The 21,404-nt window shown below is 47.9% G+C and overlaps 1 protein-coding gene across 5 annotated transcripts; it reads right to left on the bottom strand.

Moving 5' to 3' along the window:
• Positions 1-9,458: 9,458 nt before the first annotated feature.
• Positions 9,459-15,939, bottom strand: Batf2 (basic leucine zipper ATF-like transcription factor 2). 5 transcript variants are annotated; one of them, XM_013150744.3, is made up of 3 exons: positions 15,754-15,939; positions 14,064-14,171; positions 9,459-11,007 (listed from the first exon to the last, which is right to left on the bottom strand). In XM_013150744.3, exons 1-3 carry the CDS (start codon positions 15,790-15,792, stop codon positions 10,381-10,383), a joined length of 774 nt encoding a protein of 257 aa, XP_013006198.1. In that variant the 5' UTR covers positions 15,793-15,939; the 3' UTR covers positions 9,459-10,380. The 5 variants fall into 5 exon arrangements, with proteins under 5 accessions (XP_013006198.1, XP_063083566.1, XP_013006197.1 ...); XM_063227496.1 differs by having other exon boundaries at positions 14,064-14,168; positions 15,754-15,938; XM_013150743.3 differs by having other exon boundaries at positions 9,459-11,010; positions 15,754-15,936.
• Between the last annotated feature and the right edge of the window lie 5,465 nt (positions 15,940-21,404).

The following is a 21,404-nucleotide window of genomic DNA, read 5'->3' on the forward strand; positions in this document are numbered from 1 at the left end:
CTCCTGCCTTAGCCTCCCAGAGGCTTTTTATGTTCTTGAGAGCACATGCCATTCTCTAAATCCTGTTATGTTTATAAATGTGTTAATAACATGGAACCGAGGCCTATACATGCTAAATAGGCACTCTGCCACTGAGCTACATTTTTTAAATTTGTGGATTATTAGCTGTCTCTTGTGGTTTGATTGTCATTAATCCCTTAATAACAGGGATAGCCAGCATGGTGTGGCTGTGATCCCAGCACTCAGAGGCCAAGGCAATCCTGGGTTACATACTGAGTTCAAGGTCAATCTGAACTGTATAGTAAAACCCTGCCTCAAAAAAAAAAAAAAAAAAAAAAGACAGCAGGGACATTAGCAACTTCTTAACCACTGTCTTCCCAGCACCTATAGCAGCATTTGGCATGCACTTGGGGTTTGATAACTACCCTTGGTTCTGCAGGCAAAACGCCTTAAATCCAAGGGTAAGCAGGGCTAGGCTGCTTCCAAAGGCCCGAGGGAAAACTTTCTCATCTCTTGTAGCTTCTTGTGGTTTCAGGTGTTCCCTAGTCTCTGCCTCCACCTTCAGATGACCTCCCCTTCTGTGGCTTCTCCTCCTCCATGGCTGAGGCTCACCAGAAAACCCAGGCTAATCTCAGCTTGAGACTCTTAATGATGTCTGCAAAAACCCTGTTTCCAAGTAAGTCCACCTCGCAGGTTCTAGATGGACATATCTTGTTGTGTTTTGCTTGTTTTGAGAGAGGGTCTTACTATGTTGTTCATGATGGCCTTGAACTCATTCTGTAGCCCAGGCTGCCCTTCAACTCATGGTAATCCTCCTGCCTCAGCGTCCTGAGTGTTGGGATTACCAGCATGCACCACCCACCCCAAGTGACATATTTTTTTTTTTTTTTGTCTTTTTCCTTTTTATCGGTACCGGGGATCGAACTCATGACTGCCTGCTTACAAGGCAGGCGCTTATGCCGCTGAGCTAAATCCCCAGCCCCATGACATATCTTTTAAGGAGCCACCATTTGACCACTGCTGAGGTCAACACCAGAAAAAGAAATAGCTAAGAATTTAAACTTGAGTTTAAACTTCAGTCTTCCCATGTGTGATTGCCTTTCAAAGCATAGAAAACCCATTTCTTTCTTTCTTTCTTTTTTTTTTTTTTTTTTTTTTTTGTCTTTTTCAGGATGGGGCCTCGCTATGCAGTTCAAGCTGGCCTTGAGCTCACTTTGTAGTCCAGGCTGGTCTCGAACTTGCAACAATCCTTCCACCTCAGCCTCCTGAGTGCTGGGATTACAGGTGTGAGCCATCATGCCCAGCTAGAAATCCCACTTCTACACATATAGGCAGGTGTAATTTAAAAGATGGACACATTCTGAGAAATGCATGATAGGGCCGTGTTGTAGTCAGGGGTTGTACACAGAGAACAATTAGGATCAAAATGTGGAGTTTATAATATTATTTTTATAATGATCACTGGGAGTTAACACAAGAAAATGCAGGAAATCTATCCACAATACCAAAGACATAGATTATTTAGTCAAGAGCCTAAACTCCACAGCAATGCCCCACATGAGTCCAGATAAAAATCCAGAGCTCAGGACAATGCCTCCCATGAGTCCAACTGGAGGTCCAGAGCCCACAAGAAGGACTCACACCCGTCTCTTTTATGGATCCATGCTAGAAAGACCCAAGGGTCAGCAGTGGAAGCCAGAAAGTCTATGCCAGCAGGATGAAGGAGCTGTGCTGGTGGGATGAGGGTTCTACGCTGGAGTTGAGAAGTTACACTAACAACAAAGAGCAGGGGTATCCTGAAAGGCACCACAGCTGTCCTCAGCGACACGGAGGCCCCTGAGCTCCTCCAACGACAAGCACAGTCAGTTAGCAGCGTGACGAGTTCATCCTGGAGACCAAGCAGCACATGTCTTCTCCTCCCGAGCCAGGAAGCAATGCTTAATGTGAGGACCAAAGCTTCTCCAGGAGAACTAACAGCTCAGCCAGCAACTCGTAGGAGAGCCCACAATGTCTCCTTAATGCCTCAACCCTCAACATCTCCCTTCTTTTTCACCTATTTATCCTGGCAACTTTCCTCAGGTGGAGCATCTTCGCTCAATGCCATGCTGATGTAATCCAGCTGGTGTTAAGTTGACCACCAGTTCTTGATCCATAACAGGCCACTTTGTTACTGTGTGAATGTCACATCTTGGGCCCATTGTTGGCTGGATGTCTTTACTTGGCATGTGGCATATCTAAAAAGACTTAAATCAGTGTCTCAAAGACACACCTGCACTCTGTGTTTACAGCAGCATCCGTCACATCAGCCAAGCTATGGAAACAACCCACATCCCCATTGTTAGAGGAATACATAAAGAAAATGTGGTATAAGCTGGGCGTGATGAGGCACTCCCGTCATCCCAGCACTCAGGAGGCTGAGGCAGGAGGATCATCGCAAGTCTGAGGCCAACCTGGGCTACTTAGTGAGTTCAAAGCTATAAGCAGTATCTAAAACAGTGGAACTCCTAGAATCATAGAACACAGTAGTGGTTCCCAGAGACTTTTACTAGGAGAAACTGGGAATTGTTTGATGAATATAAAGTTTCAGTTGTATGCGACATGTAATTCTAGAGACCTGCTGTATGGCATAATCTTCTTTTTTTTTTTTTTTTTGGTACCAGGGATCAAACTCATGACCTTGTGTTTGCCAGGCAGGCGCTTATGCCACTGAGCTAAATCTTCAGTCCATGGTATAATCTTGCAGTTAACAACACAGCATTGTATATTTCCAAATCTTAGAGTGCAAATCACACAGAAAGCTTTTACCACACACAAAAGGACACAGCATGGTAAGTGCTGGATATGTCTGTTACCTTGATGTTGGTGACAGTCTCACGATTGCCTGCATATGTCTGAACCCATCAGATGGGACACATATTAAATATATGCGGGTCTTTATGTTTCTGTTATTCCCCCGTGGAAACCCTTGGCTGCAGATGTTTGTATTTTAGAGCCCACCACCTAAGCATCACCTCTGGGGTGCTCTGAGGAGGGGGTGTTTGGCATGATGCTTCCTGCAAGGCTTATTGAGACTGTCTCTCTAGCTGGGGTCCCGTTACAGCCCCATTCCCTGCTCATTGCTTGGGGCCTGTTTCCTTCTGAAAAAATGGTCTCTCCAAAGAAAGCCAGTTACGAGAGATTCTGGGCAGACATCCAAGAGAATGAGTGCAGCTTCTTACCCAGTGTGGTAGGCAGCTCCAGGACGGCCCCACAAAACCCACCTTCTGGCTTCTCCCTGTCCGATAATAGAACCCCCTCCTCTCCAATGTGGCCCGAACCTCAAAACTTACTTAAAATGAGCAAATGGTAGCAAAAGTGATAAGATGTCTTTTTTTTTTTTTTTTTTTTTTTGAGACAGAGTCTTGCTGCATAGTTTAGGCTGGTCTGGTCATCTTGGCAATCTTCCTGCCTCAGCCTCAGTGCTGGGATTACAGCCATGTACCACCACACCTGGCTAAAATGTGATACCTGAAATTAATTTACAAAAAGCCCACCCTTGGGCTGGAGATGTAGCTTAGTGACAGAATACCTGCTGAAGAGGCCCTGGATTTGATCCTAGTACCTTAAAAAATAAAACCCAGTCATGCTGCATACACCTGAAATTCCAACACTCCAGGAGGCCTAGGCAAGAAGATCAAAAGTTAAAGCCCAGCCTGGGCAATTTAGTGACTCAGAAAGACCTTGTCTCAAAATAAGAAATTAAAAAGGAGGAGGCTTTGTCTTAAAAAAAAAAAAAAAAAAAAGGCAAGAGAAGGTTGTGATGTATTCAGCTTGCCGAGGTGCTGTGTTTACAGATATAACACTTACTGCTCTCAAAAATCTACATTTCCTCCCACTCATTTTCTTCTGTTTATGTTTTTAGGCAAACATACATCAAACTATGGTTCTACTTCTATATTCTATCTTTTCCTGCATAACGTGTAGGAAGTATTGTCTCATCTTGTTAAATAATCTTCAAAGCATTCTTTATTCTTAGCAGGTGCTCAGCCATCCATCAGATGAACATGTCAACATGAACTTAATTTTTTTTTTTTTGTGGTACCAGGGATTGAACTCACAACCTCTCATTTGCCAGGCAGGTGTTTATGCCACTGAGCTAAATCCCCAGCCCATGAACTTAATTTAATCACTCCTCTCTCATTCGTTTTGAGATTATGGTAGAGTTTTGCTGGTTTTTGTAACCAGCATGTCACCCCTCCACACTGTACTTGCAGTAAGGACACAGGGGCTTCTTGGATATGAATAATGAACTAGCTGTGAAGAAATCAGGAAAAATTCCATTCACAATAGTTTATAAATTGAGCATTTACAAATAGGTGCACACCTATAATCCCAGCACTCAGAAGGCTGAAGCAGGAGGAATGCCATGAGTTACACAGTGAGTTCACATGAGCCTGGGTTACATGGTGAGTTCAAGGCCAGCCTGAATTACAGAGGAAGACCTTGTCACAAAAAAAAAAGAAGAAGAAGAAGAAGCAGCTTATATGGGCTGGGGATTTAGCTCAGTGGCATAAGCACCTGCCTTGCAAGTGTGCAGTCGTGAGTTCGATCCCTGGTACTGATAAAAACAAAAAAGACAAAAAAAAAAAAAAGCTTATAAAAGTCCTAGTGAGGCTATAGCTCAGTGACACAGCACCTGCCTGTCAGGCACAAGGTTATGAATTTGATCCCAGGTATCCAAAAAAAAAAAAAAAAAAAGTCCTAGCAGTCAACCTAACCATCCTAACCAAAAGGGTAAAAGACTTCTGTAGAAGACCTCTTAGATAGCTGTCCATGAATGCAGAATAATTACCTCTGCTTTAGCTAAAGCTGGCCTCATCTCCATGCACTGATATGTACAGAACTGGTAAAGTTATTTTCTCTTCCCTTTAGTTGTCTCTAAGCATGTAAGCCATGTAAGCATGTAAGCCAGCTGGTGTCATCTTTGAAGCCAAGTGACAGCCCTGTCTCCTTGCCTGTGTTGCCCTCTAAAAGGCTGAGCCCAGCGGGTTGGCAGAGCAAATGCTCCAGGAATGTCAACTGGGTTGAGACTCCAGATAAGAGGCAATGACTTCCCAGGGCAGAAAAGTTTGCACATGGGAACTGAAGCACCTGCCCCCCCCAAACTCAATACTACCTCAGTTGTGTTATACAAATTGCTCTCTGCATACCCTCTGTGGATGCCGCAGAGGTGCTTTCTGCCCTCCTGGCTAGCTGAGCTCACGAAATTCCCACCATTCATACCAGAGCTACATCCTTCTTCATGAGGTAATAAATTCTGGGTGAGGCCCTGGGTCGAAGCCTTTGTTTCCTGAAACCTCACCTGGACCAGACTCAGGACCCCTTGGCTGCCCGTACTATGAATATGTCTTAGTGTCTTTATTCTCGCCATGAGTTGCATTGGAGGTGGTAGACTGAAATTAATTCAGTGGGATTCCAATAACGTTTCCCTATAAATATAAACTGCCCAGACAGCAAGGACAGAAAAAGGGCCTCAACAGACATCTACAAAGAAAATTACACAACCCTGAAGAAAGAAACTGAAGAAGACACTAGAAAATAAAAGACTTCTCTTGTTCATGGGTCAGCAGGATTAGTATTGTTAAACTGGCCATATCACCAAAAGTGACCCACAGATTCAGTGTAATCTCAATAAAAATTCCAAGGACATTCCTCCTAGAACTAGGGGAAATCCTAAAATTCATATGGAAACACAAAAGTCCTAGAATAACCAAAGCAATTGTGCCAAAAGAGCAGTCAGTGTTGGAGGCCTCACCATTCCCAATTTCAAAATACATTGCAAAGCTATTGTGACAAAAACAGCACATGGAAGCAGGGTATGGTAGCACATGCCTGTAATCCTAGCACTCAGGAGGCTGAGGCAAGAGGATCACCACAAATTCAAGGCTAGCCTGGACTACATAAGGAGACCCTGTCTCAAAACAACAACCAAAACAAAAACTCCTGCATGTACAGGCATAAAAATAGACATGTAGACCAATGGAATAGCATAGAGGACACAAAAAGGGACCCACAGAACCACACCTAGCAGGTTCTGGATGAAAATTCCAGAAACCCACTGGGGAACTAATGTCCTTATTAACAGTCATTCTGGGAAAACTGGTTATCCATACATAGAAGTCTAAAACTAGATCTCTGTCTTTCGCCCAGTAAAACATCAAACTAACTGGATGTGGTGACACATGTCTGTAACCCCAAGACTTGGGAGGCTGAGCCAGGAAGACTGCCTTGAGTTTGAGGCCAGCAAGACCCTGTCTCAAAAACAAAAAAAATTTAAAAATTAAACATACAGGAAACACTTGAAGTAGTAGGCACAGGCAAAGACTTCCTGAATAGGACTTTAATAGCACAGGAAATACTAGCAAAAATCAACAAAGGGGACTACCTCAAATGAAAAAGCATCTGTACAGTGAAGGAAATGATCAACAAACTGAAGAGAGCCCAGGCCACAGAATGGGCACAAATGCTTCCCAGCTATTCTTGTGACATTGGATAAATCCCTACAACACATCAAGAACTCAGAGCCGGGCGTGGTGGTGCATTCCTGTAATCCCAGCACTGGGGAGGCTGAAGCAGGAGGATTATTGCAAGTTGAGACCAGCCTGGGCTACACAATGAGCCGAAGGCCAGCCTGAGCTGCATAGAGACCCTGTCTCAAAAAGACAAAATAAACAGAAGGATATCCAGGTGCGGTAGTGCATACCTGAAATCTCAGAATTCAGGGAGGTTGAGGCAGAAAGATAGCAAATTCCAGGCCCACATGGGCAATTTAGTGTGATCCTCTCTTAAAAATAAAATTTTAAATCTGTCCTGGTGATGAGTGCTTATAATCCCAGTACTCAAGGAGGCTGAGGCAGGAATATCGCCTTGAGTTCAAACCCAACCTAAACTGTGTCATGAGACTGTCTCAAAAAAGAAAAACCAGGGGCTGGGGATTTAGCTCAGCGGCATAAGCGCCTGCCTTGCAAGCAGGCAGTCGTGAGTTCGATTCCTGGTACCGATTAAAAAACAAACAAAAAACACGAAAAAGTCAAAAAAGAAAAACCAAACCAAACAAAAAAAAGAAACTGAAAAGAAAAAAAACGGGTACAGGAAGTCAAAAGCAAGATCACTGGTGAATTAACACTGGATTGTTGAAGCAATCTATTATGTTTTTCAGCCACACTTGGGTTTGTTATGTAAATGATGGCCCTCAGTTTCCCCTTCTGAACCGCAGAGATAATGACTACATTTACTTCCCAGGGTTCTTCGAGGCCTCCCGAGTGAGTGTTACTGAATAACAGCTGTCACCAGCTGGACCACGGTGCAAGGCCTCACCGAGTGCCACCCCCCCCCCCCCCCCCGGTCTAATGCTGGCTCTTGTCCCTGACACCAGACCACCTCCCATCAACAGCATCTTAGCCCCTCCTGCCAGTTTGCTCTGCTTGAACTCCCCTTAGACCCCAGCTCACAATCTGCCTCCTGCCCTTGCCCTGGGATCCTAGTGTGGGGCTGAATTTTGTGCCATCTTGGCTGAGCCGTGAGACTGAGACACAAACTCCAACGTTATTCTGCCTTTCCCTGAACGTGGTTCTGGGTAGGATCAACAGCACAAGTGTGGACTCCACCCCGTGAGTGGGTCTCCTCCAATCAGGTGCCGGTTTGAATCGATCCCTCCCAAATAGGACTGAGTCCCCCAGCAGAAGAAGCAGTGGGGACTTGAACAATAACACTGGATCCCCCACCTCCCAGCCCACCCTGCAGGATTTGGACTCGCTAAGCTCCAGAGTCACCTGAGCCAGGACAATTTCTCTTTCTTTCTCTGTCTCTTTCTTTCTTTTTATTTTATTTTTTAGTACGAGGATTGAATTTACGACCTTGCACTTGCCAGGCAGGCGCTTATGCCACTGAGCTAAATTGCCGGCCTTTCTTTCTTTTCTTTCTTTTCTTTCTCTCTCTTTTTCTCTCCCTCCCTTTCTTTCTTTCTTTCTTTCTTTCTTTCTTTCTTTCTTTCTTCCTTCCTTCCTTCCTTCCTTCCTTTCTTCCTTCCTTTCAGGATTAATCCCAGGGATGCTCTACCACTGAGCTATATCCTTAGTTGTTATGGACTGGAAATTGGTGGGCAACTTAAAGCCAGCAGATTTGAATCACCATGGCGCTGAGTGTAGATGTTTCCCCTGAGGAAAGTTGCCAGCATAGAGACATGGAGAAGGAGAAGGGAGGCATTAAGGTATTGAGGTGTTGAGGCATTGTGGGTTCTCCTACAAGTTGTTATTTTTGTCGTTGATTCTGGAGAAGCTCTGATCCTCACATCGAGCATTGCTTCCTGGCTCCTGAGAGGAAGACATGTGCTGCTTGGTCTCCAGGATGAACTCGTCACGCTGGCTTCCTGACCTGTACTCGACTGTGCTTATCATTGGAGGAGCTCAGGGCCTCCATGTCGCTGAGGATGGCTGTGGTACTTTTCAGGGCAGCCCTGGTTCTTATTTTGAGCATGACTTCTTGGCTCCAGTGTAGAACCCTCAACCTACCGGCACAGCTCCTTCACCCCACTGGCATGGACTTTCTAGCTTCCACTGGTGACCTTTGGGCCTTCCCAGCATGGATCCAGAAAACAGACTAGTGTGAGTCCTTCTCATGGGCTGTAGACCTCCCGTTGGACTCATGGGAGGCACTGTCATGAGTTCTAGGTCTTCATTTGGACTCATGCAGGACCCTGCTATGAGATTCAGGCTCTTGATTGAATATTCTATGTTTTTGGTGTTGTGGACAGATTTCCTGCAGATTCTCATGTTAACTTCTGGGTGACCATCATAAAACAATGTTATAAATTCCATGTGCTGATTCTAATTATTCTCACTACCCCTGACTACAACACTATCCCTTGTTATTTTTCATTTATTTACTTATTTTTATTTTGTTTTGTTTTAGACAGGGTCCCTCTAATGTGGTCCAGGCTGGCCTTGATCTCACTCACTATGTAGCCTAGGGTGACCTTGAACTTGGAGCAATCCTCCTTTCTCAGCCTCGTAAGTGGTAGGATTACAGGCATACACCACTGCACTTCACAAAATGTTTTAAAAATAAAGTTGTATTACTTATGTACATTAACCATATTATGTATTTTACATGTGGTCCAAGACAATTCCTCTTCACTCAGTGGGACCCAGGCAAGTAAAAGTTTAGACACAACTAGACCCTTCCTTTCTTTTTGTTGTTGTTGAAACAGAGTCTCACTATCTAGCCCAGCCCTAGCTGACCCCAAACTTGCAGTGATCCTCCTGTCTCAGCCTTCCCCGTATTATAGGTATACACCACCATACCCAGCTCTTCTTCTTTCTCTCTCTTTTTCTCTCTCTCTCTTCCTCTCTCTGTCTCTCTCTCTGTTTCTCAAAGACCTCTCTAGTAAAACCGGAGCTTAAACAACTAGCCAAAGCAAGAAGGACTTGAAAACACTTTATTTCCTATCACATGAGACTTGCACTGGTGCCCAGGAGCGTGTCAAACATGGTTGCCGCAATCATGGTTATGTGTGCGAGGGTCTGGTTCACCCCAGCCACCCTGGAGTACCTTCTTGGAGGGTCAGTGGACCCTGCTTCGCTAGCTATCTAGCCCTGATCCCAGACCTACAGGAGCTGCCTCGGGGGACTGAGATGCTGCGGCCTGGGGCCCAGGGTGCTACTGGCCAAGTCTTGGTCCCTCTCCTGCAGGTTCGAGCCCCTCACTTGCACCCAGCCGTCCTTCACTCTGCCTCCTCCCTTTGCTTTCCCTGTCTACCACCACCAGGCCCTGGGGAAAACGGGCAGGAAACCATTAGGGAGGACCCTGTCCAGTCGTGCCCAGGCCAGAGGGGCCTGTGACAGCCCCCTGCTGCCCAGTCTGGCTCTTGGCCGTGGAAACACTGCTGGAGGAAGCAGGAGGCCCTTCTGGGCTCTTGCTTGTCCTCTCCCCACCAGGTTCGGACTCTGGGTTGTCTCCAGCCAGGGCGGGGATCCCAAAGCAGAGGGCAGGGCTGCCCCTGGGTCCCAGGACTTCAGCCCCCTTCACCCAGGCCAGTTTTCCAGCAGAGCACAAAGAGCAGAGAGGGCTGTGTTTTGGGCCCCACAAAGGCTCTGTGAAAAAGAATAACTGCGAAAAGAAAGACTGTGTGATACGCACACAGTCTTGGTTTCTCTGTGAAAGTGGAGTCCTAATCTCAATTTTGCATGGTGACCATGAGGCCGCGATGAGATAACAGCAGTGAAAGGGCCTGTCACAGTGGCGGGCACTCAGCTGCAGCTTCCTTTTCCCTGGGCCAGCTGCTCTCTGGGAAGGGTGACTCCAGCAGCAGGGCAGGAGAGGCAGTCATGCTCTGGGCACAGGTTAGAAGCGGACCTGAGCCGAGGCCACCAGAGGAAAGACCAGGAGAGGGTGGTGGTCGAGATCCAAGGCCGAACCCGGCCAATCTGCTGCTGAAGGACTGGCCTTGTGCTCCCTGCTCTGCAGATATTCAGGCCCTAGAGAGGACCCCAACTCCCCCTTGCTCGGGGGTACCTGTCCAAGGGGCTGCGGAGAGGTAGCTTGGGCTGGAGGGCTGGGCAATGGGGAAGAGCCTGGCAGGCTGGGGGCCGTGGATGAGGCAGATGGCAGGTGGCTGAGGGATGTCTGAGCAGGAGGTAGAGTCACTGTAGCAGGGCCGAGGGACAGCAGGGACAGAGGGGATGGGGGGAGGCCACAGGGACCCTGAGGCTGTGGATCTGGGTACAGCTGAGCGGACAGACAGGAGACAGGAGTGGAGAAGAGGTCTGGCTGCTCCAGGCAGCTGTGCTGTCCTGGGAGCCACCTGGCCTGGCCCCAGCACTCAGGCGGCTCAAGAGCCCGGTAGGGGACACAGTCCTTGGGGCACAGGTGCTCGTGCAGTTGCAGGGTCTGACTCCACTGCGCCAGCTCAGCCTGCAGGTCCTGGATCTCCTTCCGCAGAGCCTGGTTGTGTTTCTCCAGGGACTCGTGCTGCTGGGGGAGAAATAAGAGGCCCGGGGAAAGGAGTCAAACAGCATCGGGGCCTTGTGTGGCCACTGTCCCACCAGGGTTCTCGCTGCAAGGGAAAGACGCTGCTACCTTCCGAATGTTCCGGCCGGAGCCCCTTGGCAAATCTCTGGCCAGGCCCCTGCTGCCACCCACAAGTCCTCCAGCCAGCACCTCGCAAGGGTCAGACTGGCCCTGCTCTCTGCAGGTCCCCTAAGCCAGCACTACTAGTCACTGGGGACCTCTCTCCCAGCCTCCTAAATGGGGTGTCCCCAAACCACCCCATTCTCCTGGGCTAGAAAAGCCTTTCGGCAAATGTGTCATTATTATTATTTTTTTTTACCAGCCCTCCCCATAAATGTGTCATTATTGTAGTGTGAACTGTTTTGTTATTGTTGTGTGGACTGAATCCAGGGCCTTGCACGTTCTAGGCAAGTACTCTATCACTGGGTCCCAGCCTTAGCTTTGCTTTGGTTTTTTGTTTGTTTGTTTGAGACAGAATCATGCTGTAGTCTAGGCTATCCTTTAATTCATGGTGATTTTCCTGCCTCTCTGCCTCGTGAGTGCTGGATTATAGGCATGCACCACCACACCTGGTTTACTTTTTAATTTTATTTTGAGACCGAGTGTGCTGGAATTTGAGACTCTCCTGCCTCAGCCTTGAACAGCTAGGATTGCAGGTTTGTATAATATCCAGTTATTCTCAGTCCCTTAGCTCCATCTGTCCTGCTTTCTGTCTTGCTGCCCTGTCTTTTTGTCCCTTAGCTGGGATCCCTCCTGTCTCATCTGCTTGGGTACCCCTCAACCCCCTCTCAGCCCCGAGCTAGTCCTGATATATTTCTCCTAAAGCAGCTTCAATGTCATTCTGTCTTGAGCACCCAGAGTGTGCTTAAGACCACAACCAGGGCTCCCGAGGCTCAGGGCCCACTGACTAAGGCACGGCCAGAGGGTCGGGGTACGGTCTTCCACTGGATCTGCCTGAGTTGGCCGGAAGTAGGTCCTGCCTACTCCCTGCCTGCTTCAGGGAACACAGCACAATAAGCAGGTCCACGGATGATGGCAACGGCGGTGAAAACACAGATAAAACCTTATTTACTCATAAAGCTGAAGAACCCAAACAGCTTCTTTCTGGAACACTTTTTTGAAAAAGAGAAGTTGTGAAGGCATTTCACATAGACGCCACCTCTGGATCCACGTGACGGCTGCCTTTTGGGTTGGAGATGGTGTTTTCAGCACCAGAGATTAAACCTAGGGTTCTGCACATGCTAGGCAATCTCTATACCACTAAACTACATCCACGGCCACCTCTTTTTCTGACTCTCTACTTCCTTTCTTCCTTCCACCTTTTCTCTCCCTTTCTCTTTTCCCCTTTCCTTTTTTCTTTCTCCCTTCCTTACCCTTTTAGTTTAATTCCAGGTTGGCACTAGATTCACAATCCTCCTGACTCAGCCTCCTGAGGGCTGGGGTTACAGCCTTGTCCTACACATGGGGCTCCGGAATGAGTATTTCCAAAGAGTAACATTCTCCTCCTCCATTCTCCAAGCTTTGAAATCACCCCCAGGAATTGCCATCATCTGACATCCTAAATGTTTGATGGGTCATTTATTATCTGGCTTCTATGTGAGTATAAGCTGGAGGAGGTGAGACTTTGCCTGCTGATTCACAACTGTCCTGCAGGGCTCAGGTCATGAGACCTGAACCTGTCACATGAGAGACCCTTGAGGGATATTTCCAGAAGCAATAAATAAATGAAAGCTTAGTTTCCCAGCCACCAGCTCCTTCCCACCTCATCTGCAGGGTGCTACCTCAGCTGTACCTGTGCCAGCACGATTTCAAATGCCCACAGAGCATTTTTTCTTCTTTCTTTCTTTTTTTCTTTCTTTTGTTTTTGTTTTTGATTTGTTTCAAGACAGGGTCTCTCTCTGTAGTTCAGGCTGGCCTTGAACTCACTATGTAGCCAAGAATGACCTCAAACTCATGGCGATCCTCCTGCCTCAGCCTCCCAAGTGCTAGGATTACAGGCATGCACCACCATGCCCAGCTCTCAGTGCATTTTATTTTCATCCATTTGGAAAATTCCAACTCATTCCTCAAGACCAGCTCAGATTTCATTTCCTCTCTGTATACCCGATAGCACACTATCTATGCGGCAGACACTGAATCAGGTTCCTCTGAGATTCATATGCTGAAGTGGTAACCAGAACTGTATGGAGGCAATTTTAAATGAAGTGATAGGACTGGTGGCTTTATCAAAAGAGGAAGGGAAGCCTGGCATGGTAGTGTACCCCTGCAAGCCAGCACTCAGGAGGCCAGGGCAGGAGGATTGCTGTGAGTGCAAGGCCTAATAGTGAGTTCGAAGCCAGCCTGAACTACATACAGAGATTCTGTCTCAAATGAATAAGTAATTAAATAAATAAGTAAATGGAGGGTGAGAAAGAAATTCCTCTCCTCTCCTCTCCCACTCGAGAAGAAAAGACCTGAGCACACAGCAAGAAGGTGGCCCCCTGCTGTATGACCGGGAATACAGTCCACAAGGTCAAACCCAGGAACACCTTGAGCTCCAATACTGCAGTATCCCGAACTTGAGAAATAATCCTCCTTTAAACCTACCGCTCTACCGCCTTTTTTTTTTTTTACGGCAGCCTGAGCAGATCAGTGTTTCCCTCCCACCTCAATGTGCCCAGAATGCTTTATGTGATCCTCGTCTCCCTGCCAGGCGCTGTTCTAGGGGTCGGGGAAGTGGCAGGGGACCTCTTGGCCCTCAGAGGAGGAGCAGCGAGGGAGGGGCGCCGCGGAGTGAAGTCCCCGCTAAGGACGCGCGGGTTTGCGGGCTGCGGGCGCCAGAGGGCGCTCTGTCTGTCGCTCGCTGCCTCTCCTGCGAAGCTCTGCGTCCCCTTATGACCCAGCGGGAAGGCTCCCCGCTTCCGGGGAGATGCAGGTACTGTGCCCTTGGACTTCTCCGGCCCGCTGTTTTGGAGGAATTACCCAGTGTGTGGCATTTGAGGGTAGCAGTAGAAAACTGGAAGAGGGGGCTTCCCCACCTGGTGCAGGGCATCTGCTCTATCCGTGTGCTTCTGTCGGCTGCGCTGGGCGGCCACCCGGTTCTTCTGTTTCTTTTTCAGCTGCTTCTGACACTCCTCCGGGTCCTGCTGAGCATGGGCAGGGGACTCAGAGAGCCAAGTGCCCTGTCTCCCCAGAAGCCCTTCTGGCTCCCCAGGCGCTGTACTCTGGCCCCTGCAGGCACTGCACACCTGGTGATGCCAGCGTGACCCAGGGTCCTGCTCACAGCTCCTGGGGGGGGGGGGCGAGGACCAGAGGGGGTTCGGACTTAGGCAGACCTGACTTCTAACTGCACATTTGCCCAAGCCACGTTTCTCTGGGCTGCTCACGTACCTGGGCCCAGCTACTGCTTTTGTACAACGGAGACACCATGGTCCCTTCCCTTCCCTCAAGAGAGAAGCCTACGCAGCAGGCAGCCCAGAGCCAGGGTCTGTGAAGAGCAGCACTGTCCTTCCCGCTGCTGTCACTTCTCTGGTGTTGCTGATTTTCCCGACAGCTCCACGTGATTCAGTTCCATATGCCCGTGCCCATTTCAGGCCCAAAAGCTGACATTTAATTATTTAATGAATGTTTATGAAGCACCTACTGGGCACATAGGAGGACACAGCAGGGAGCAAACAGGGCGAAGTCCCAGCCTCACCCCGCTCACATAGGAGTGAGCAGTTGCCCGAAAAGAAGGAAGGAAGGAATGGGAAATTTTTCTTAGCAAGATAGCAGACCCCAAGCTTGGCTGCTGTGACCTCCCCCAACTCTGGGGACCATAGAACACAGAGAATGATTTAATACAAATGCCCAGAGCTCGGAAAGTCTGGGCAAAGGGAACTGGTGAAGACCTCACAGCTGACACCCCTATTACTCTCAGGGTGGGAGGTAGGGTTGAGTATAAAAGCCCCAGGGAGGATGCTGGCCACTGGCCGAGGACGAGGACTCTGGATGTTCCTGGGATCAAAGCCACAGCACCACCCTGGCCAGAGCCTGGAGGGGTTCATAGCCACAGCAGATGCAGCAGATCCGTTGCAAACCTGGAGGGCTTGGGAGACAGTGAGGAGGCCTCAAGGGAAACTGTGGCAGTGGAGGTCAGGGGAGGGGAGGAGAGTGGGCAGGGGATAGCAGGTAGATGGAGTCTAAGTCCTCAGTCTCAGGCTGCTGGTGATATAGCTCAGAGACATAAGCACCTGCCTGGCAAGCGCAAGGTCCTGAGTTCAATTCCCAGTACAAAAAAAAATCATTTGAATCTCAGGCTGGACCTGCAGCACGGGAGTCAGAAAGCATCATTCCAATGCTCTAATATTCCAGGAGAGGAACTGAGACTCAAAGAAAGGGGTGTGTGGAGCCTGCCTAAAGTCACAGCCACAGGCACAGAGCTGTGACCGGAGCTCTGGACTGCATCTCCCACTTGTGGGACTCTTGGACACATCCCCTCCCCTTTTATTTTTCTTTTGGGATACTAAAGATTGGACCCAGGGGTTTACACTGAGCTACATCTCCAGCCTCACACATACCCACCCTTTTTATCTTTTTAAATTTTGAGACAGGGTCTCACTAAGCTGACTGCCCTGGCCTTGACCTGAACTTATGATCCTCCTGTACCAGAGTACTGGGAGCAGGGCGTGTGCCACTGCTCCTGGCCACATTCCCTTTCTCACCCCCGTCCCAGGTCCCTGTACTCACTGTCCCGGTCAGCAATGCGTCTCCCTGGCAGAGGTGCATGGCTCAAGCAGGGGGAGCACACAGCCACACTGGCCCCAAATGTCTCTTGGCAGCTGTGACCTCCCAGTCCCCTCTGGGGGCCCGAGGAAGTGGTGGCTTTTTAAGCCCTACTGACCACTCCACCCCCAGCAAGCCCAGTTTCAGTTTCTCCTAAAAGCCACTGGCTGCTCAGAATCCCTGGCTCAGGGTGGCTCATGTGGGTGGAACTTCCTAATACGAACTGGCCTTCCGGTCAGGGCCTTCTTTGGAAGCAGGACTGTGGAACGGTGAGAGGAGGGAAGACAAATTTCAGGTGTGGGGAGGATAATCTGGGGAGGGAGGAAGCCAAAAGGAGAAGCCAGTGGAGTCTCAGAATTCATGTGGGTCATGGAAGATCCCCTGTGCTCTGTGGGGAACCCCCAGATCTATAAGTCACATTGGAACTGTGCAAATTTAAGAAGGTGACTCGTCCTCTCTGAACCAGCAATGTTCCTTACAAAGAAGATATGGAAAAATTACTGTTTCCGTACTATAGATTGTGCAGTAGTGCACAGGACTAGGGTGAGCAGCCAGCTTCCAAGCTGAGTGTCCCAGGTAGGTAATTTCACCTTCCTGTGCTATTTCTTAATCTGTAAAGTGAGGATAAAATCATTTTGTTATGAGGATTAAATGAGTTAACAAAAGTGAGACACCTGAGGCCAAGCCTCATGCAGAGTAAGACCTTAGTAAACACCTACAATCCTGATGTGGTGGGAGACTTGAAACCAGATTGATCACCAGGCCTAAAAGTCTAAAATGAGCTGGGCATGGTGGTGCACGCCTGTAATCCTAGCACCCTGAGAGGCTGAGGCAGGAGGATTGTGAATTCAAACCCAGCCTGGGGAACGTAGCAATTTAGTAAGATCCTGTCACAAAAAACAAACAAACAAACAAAAAAAAACCCTTAAAACCATAATAAGACTTTGTCTCAAAAGACCAAAAATAGTAAATAAATATAAATTTAAAAAATTAAAAAAGGTTGTACTTTAGTGCAAAGGTCCTGGGTTCAATTTTCAGTACCAAAACAAATGAACCAGTCCAAGGTGTCTGATTGTGCCTATGTAGCAAGCCACAACAAGATCTGAACACTGTGGTAAAGTTTCTGTAAGGTTTAATAATAAAGATACGCACACAGGTAATGAAGGTAAAAAGTACGCCCGGAATGAGAAACAAAATTCAGAGGATGATGGCAGGAAAGAGGAGGGACGTCTGAGGGGGACAGACACAGGGACAGACACAGGGATGTTGGTGGTTTTAGGTGTTTAATTGCTCTGTAACATTATTCCTACGCTTTGAAATAGACACAGATTTTTTTTTTCTTGGTACCTGGAATGGAATTCAGGTTCTTGCTCTTGCCAGGCAGGTGCTTGTGCCACTGAGCTAAATCCCCAGCCCATACACTTTAAAATGGTTCCTAATAAAAGCTTCCTTTGAAGCTAAAGGAAACCTAGTAAACCTGGAAGCTCCTGGCAAACCGCAGGGTTGTTGTCTCTGAGGGAGAACAGTCTGGATGGAGTGTCTGTTGCGGGGATGGAGGTGCTGGAGGTGCTGGTAACCCCTGTCAGAACCAGCACGCAGTTGTGGGAGCCTACGATCTAGCAACGAGAGCATGTCGAGGTTGTGGCTGAGTTCTGAGGGCTCAAATCTAATAATATAATCATGAATATGACAAATACAGCAAATACGGGGTTTTTTTGACAGGAGATAGTGCCTAGGAGCTATCTTCAGGAATTTGCAGCTGCCTCTGAGCTTATTACAAAAGAGGGCTGCAAATGAGTAGCAGTGTCTGCCATGTAGGGATTGATTACTGATGTCTGCCATGAGCACAGGTGGGGACATTGCAATCTTCTGCCCTCCCTAACCCATGGCCTAAAAGTAGCCTGGGCTGCAGAGTTAGAAGTCTGGACTCAGAGTCACAAGTCTGCTCACTGCACTTATCTCCCACAAACTCAGTGTTCACATAGGTGCTGTGGGGATATGAGTGAAATTGAGTTTATTTTACAGAATTGTTTCCAAGAGGAGAAAGACAGATGAGCAGAAAAGTCCTTGGATGTTGTAAAGTGTTGCCCACCCAGATGTGGTCTGCCGTCCCAAGAGCGGGAGTAACAGAGTGTAGACTCTAGGGTTGCACTGCAGCCTCATTAGATACAGCTGGATGGATAGAACTGGGACCCTTCTCTCGCCTCGGAGGAGTCTGGGGACAGGGCCTGATGTGAGGCACCCATGAAAGAAGGGTGCACCTATTTCCTGGAATTATTTTTTGTTTCCTGAATATCAGGAGACTGGGGTATCTCGCCCATGGTGGGAGGGCACCTGAAGAGCTCATTAAACCAGTCCTCAAGTCCCACAGGCAGAGGCGTGTGCGCGATGTAACCCCCAAAATACCCTTGGGCAGGAGGCTAAGGCCCACATGCCATCCAGTCCCCAGCCCCAACCTGGACTCCCAGACCCAGCCGCTGGCTCCAGGTAGAAGGTACACGGGCAGCAGGTGTGGCTCCTCCCAGAGGCCACAGCCTTGAAGGGAAGCAATGGAGATAGCATTTATGGTTTGACTTCCTGGAGGAGAGGGCTGGGATCAGGAGAGGCAGGGAGGGGCCCTTGGATGGGTAATGTTTAACCACTGAGTTTCCCCCAGAAGGAGACACCTCATCTGACCCCTGGTGTCCTGGTCAACTCAGCCTGTGTGGCTTAAATAATATACTCCTGGCAGTTCTGGGGTCAGGAGTCCAAGAGCAAGGTGCCTGCAGATCTGGTTCCTGGCTAGCGCCTCTGGCTTGCCTCTGCCGCCCTCTTGCTGTGTTCTCACGCCGCACAGAAAACTGCGGTTGTTCTCTGACCTCCTCTTCCTTCTCCTCCTTTTGTCTTTTTAATTTTTCATTCCAGGAATCAAACTCAGGGCCTTGTGCTTGCCAGGCAGGCACTTAGGGTGCTAAGCTATATCCCCAGCCCCTATTTTTGTTTATTTGTTTGAGACACGGTCCAGTTGGCTTATGTAGCCCAGGCTGGCCTCACACTCAGAGTGATCCTCCTGCCTCAGCCTCTTTAAGTACTGGGATTACAGGTGTGCACCGCTACGCCCGGCTTCTGTGTCCTTTTTATTAATTAAGTCTATCAGTACATTATAGGTATAAATAATGATCACGTTCATCACAGGAATTTTTACCTATACATGATACACCTTGATGATTTTTCCACATTGCCCCCATGGTCTCTTCAGTCCCTGTCTCTCTACTTATTTACAAAAGCTGTTTCCATTTTTTCCTCCTCATTTTCTTCTTTCCCCTTCCTTCCTTCCTTCCTTCCTTTCCACCTCCCCTTTCTCTAGTTCCCCTTCCCATTTGAACATTTTCTTCCTATTTCACAATACCTAGAATACATTTTGGTCCTTATTTACACTTTCAGTTTCTTGCATCAAAGAAAAATATGGTATTTACACATGTGTGTCCAATTTATTTCACTTAAGAGGGTGGTCTCATGGTACATCCATTCAGCTAGAAACATCTCCATCTTATCCTTCTTTATGGTAGACTAGTATTCCTTTAAAAAAAAAAACCCGAATCTTCTTTATCCATTCACCAGCTGATGGGCATTTGGTCTGCTTCCAAAATTGGGCTATTACAAACTGTACCACTCTAAATGTGGGTGTGCACAGCTCACTGTGGTGTGATGCTTTAAATTCTTTCAGCATAATACCCAGAAGAGGAGTAACTGGGTCAAATGGAACCTCTAGTCCTGTTTATTTTGAGGGGAGGGGAGTCTCCACACTGATTTCCACAGTGGCTGCATCAGTCTGCATTCCCATCACCAGTGGAGAAGGGCTCCTTTTTCCCAATAGCCCTGGCAGCATTTGTTATTGGTCAGTTTCTTGATAATAGCCATTCTTTCTGGGGTGAGGTAGACTCTCAGCATTGTTTTAATTTGCATCTCTCAAATGACCAGTGATGCTGAACATTTTTTCTTATGTTTACTTGCCATTTCTACTTCTTCATTTGGAAAGTATCTATTCATTTTAGATGCTCATTTTTGGATTAGGTCTTTAAATTTGGGGGTATTTGGATTTAAAAATAAATAAATTTGGGGAGGTCTGATGTTGTAGTCAGGGGTTGTGCTGAGAACAATTAGAATCAGGACATGGAGTTAATAATATTATTTTTATAATGGTCACCGGGAGGTAACACAAGAAAATGCAGGAAATCTATCCGCAACACCAAAGACATAGATTATTTAGTCAAGAGCTTAAATCCCACAGCAATGTCCCACATGAGTCCAGATGAAGACCCAGAGCTCATGACAATGCCTCCCACGAGTCCAACTGGAGGTCCAGAGCCCACAAGAAGGACTCACGCCAGTCTCTTTTATGGATCCATGCTAGGAAGACCCAAGGGTCAGCAGTGGAAGCCAGAAAGTCTATGCCAGCAGGATGAAGGAGCTGTGCTGGTGGGATGAGGGTTCTACACTGGGAGCCAAGAAGTCACACTCACAACAAAGACCACGCTGTCCTGAAAGGCACCACAGCCACCCTCAGTAACACGGAGGCCCCGAGCTCCTCCAACGACAAGCACAGTCAGGTACATGTCAAGAAGCCCGCATGACGAGCTCATCCTGGAGACCAAGCAGCACATGTCTTCCCCTCTGGAGCCATTAAGCAATGCTCAATGTGAAGACCAAAGCTTCTCCAGGAGAACCAACGGCCCAAACAGCAACTCATAGGAGAACCCACAATGCCTCAACACAATGCAATAATGCATCAATGCATTAACAACTTCCTTCTCCTTCTCCTTCTCCACCTATTTATGCTAGCAACTTTCTTCAGGTGGAACATCTTCGCTCAGTGCCATGCTGATGTAATCCAGCTGGTGTTAAGTTGACCACCCGTTCTTAATCCATAACATCTGATTTTTTTGAGTTCTTTATATATTCTAGATAGTGGTCTCACTACATAATTCAGAGTGGCCTTGAAATCACTACATTGCCTACCCTGACCCTGAATTCATGGCAATCCTCCTGCCTCAGCCTCCCGTGTGCCAGAGTTATAGGCTTGCACCACCACACCTGGCCTGTTCTTTGTCTTTGAAGGATGTGAATCTTATCAGGATCTCACTGTCATTTCCTCATCTAAACCTAGTTGTCTGTCTGGTAAGCACAAGGTCCCGAATTACATTTCAAATAAATAAACAAACAATAAAATAAAATAAACCTAGTTGTCTTCTAAAAGTCCCACTGCAAATGCCATCATACTGAATGAAGAGTGAGGGTTGACACTCCCTTGGACATGTGAGTTTTGGGGGAACAAAAGCATTGAGTCTACTACAGACAGGAAAAAACCTAATACCTATAGAGGTGGGTCACCACACAGAGGGAAGAAGCAGAGAACACAACTTCTGCCTTGCAAATCCTGAGGCCCTCATACTCAGCTAGGCAAGGCCTGCCTTTTAGTCCAGCAGCCCTGCTGGGGAGAGGCTCAGAGGCCTCTGAAGAGATCAACTGAGACCAGGGTGTGGTAGCGCACATCTGAGGCTGAGGCAGGAGAATCTGGTGTGAGTTAAGAGGCCAGTCTGGGCTACATACTGAGTACAAGGCCACCCTGAGCTACA

Source organism: Cavia porcellus, unplaced genomic scaffold (genome assembly GCF_034190915.1).
Source record: "Cavia porcellus strain 051 isolate PalLab524CR breed Dunkin Hartley unplaced genomic scaffold, mCavPor4.1 scaffold_17, whole genome shotgun sequence".
NCBI classification, from domain to species: Eukaryota; Metazoa; Chordata; class Mammalia; order Rodentia; family Caviidae; genus Cavia; species Cavia porcellus.

Excerpts from the sequence above, each read along its gene's own strand:
- Batf2 (XM_013150743.3), bottom strand. The coding sequence starts at position 15,792 with ATGCACCTCTGCCAGGGAGACGCATTGCTGACCGGGACA. Across the intron at positions 14,172-15,753 it reads ACGCATTGCTGACCGGGACA|CAGGACCCGGAGGAGTGTCA; the intron begins GTGAGTACAGGG and ends GCCCATGCTCAG. Across the intron at positions 11,011-14,063 it reads GAGCAGATGCCCTGCACCAG|CAGCACGAGTCCCTGGAGAA; the intron begins GTGGGGAAGCCC and ends TTTCTCCCCCAG.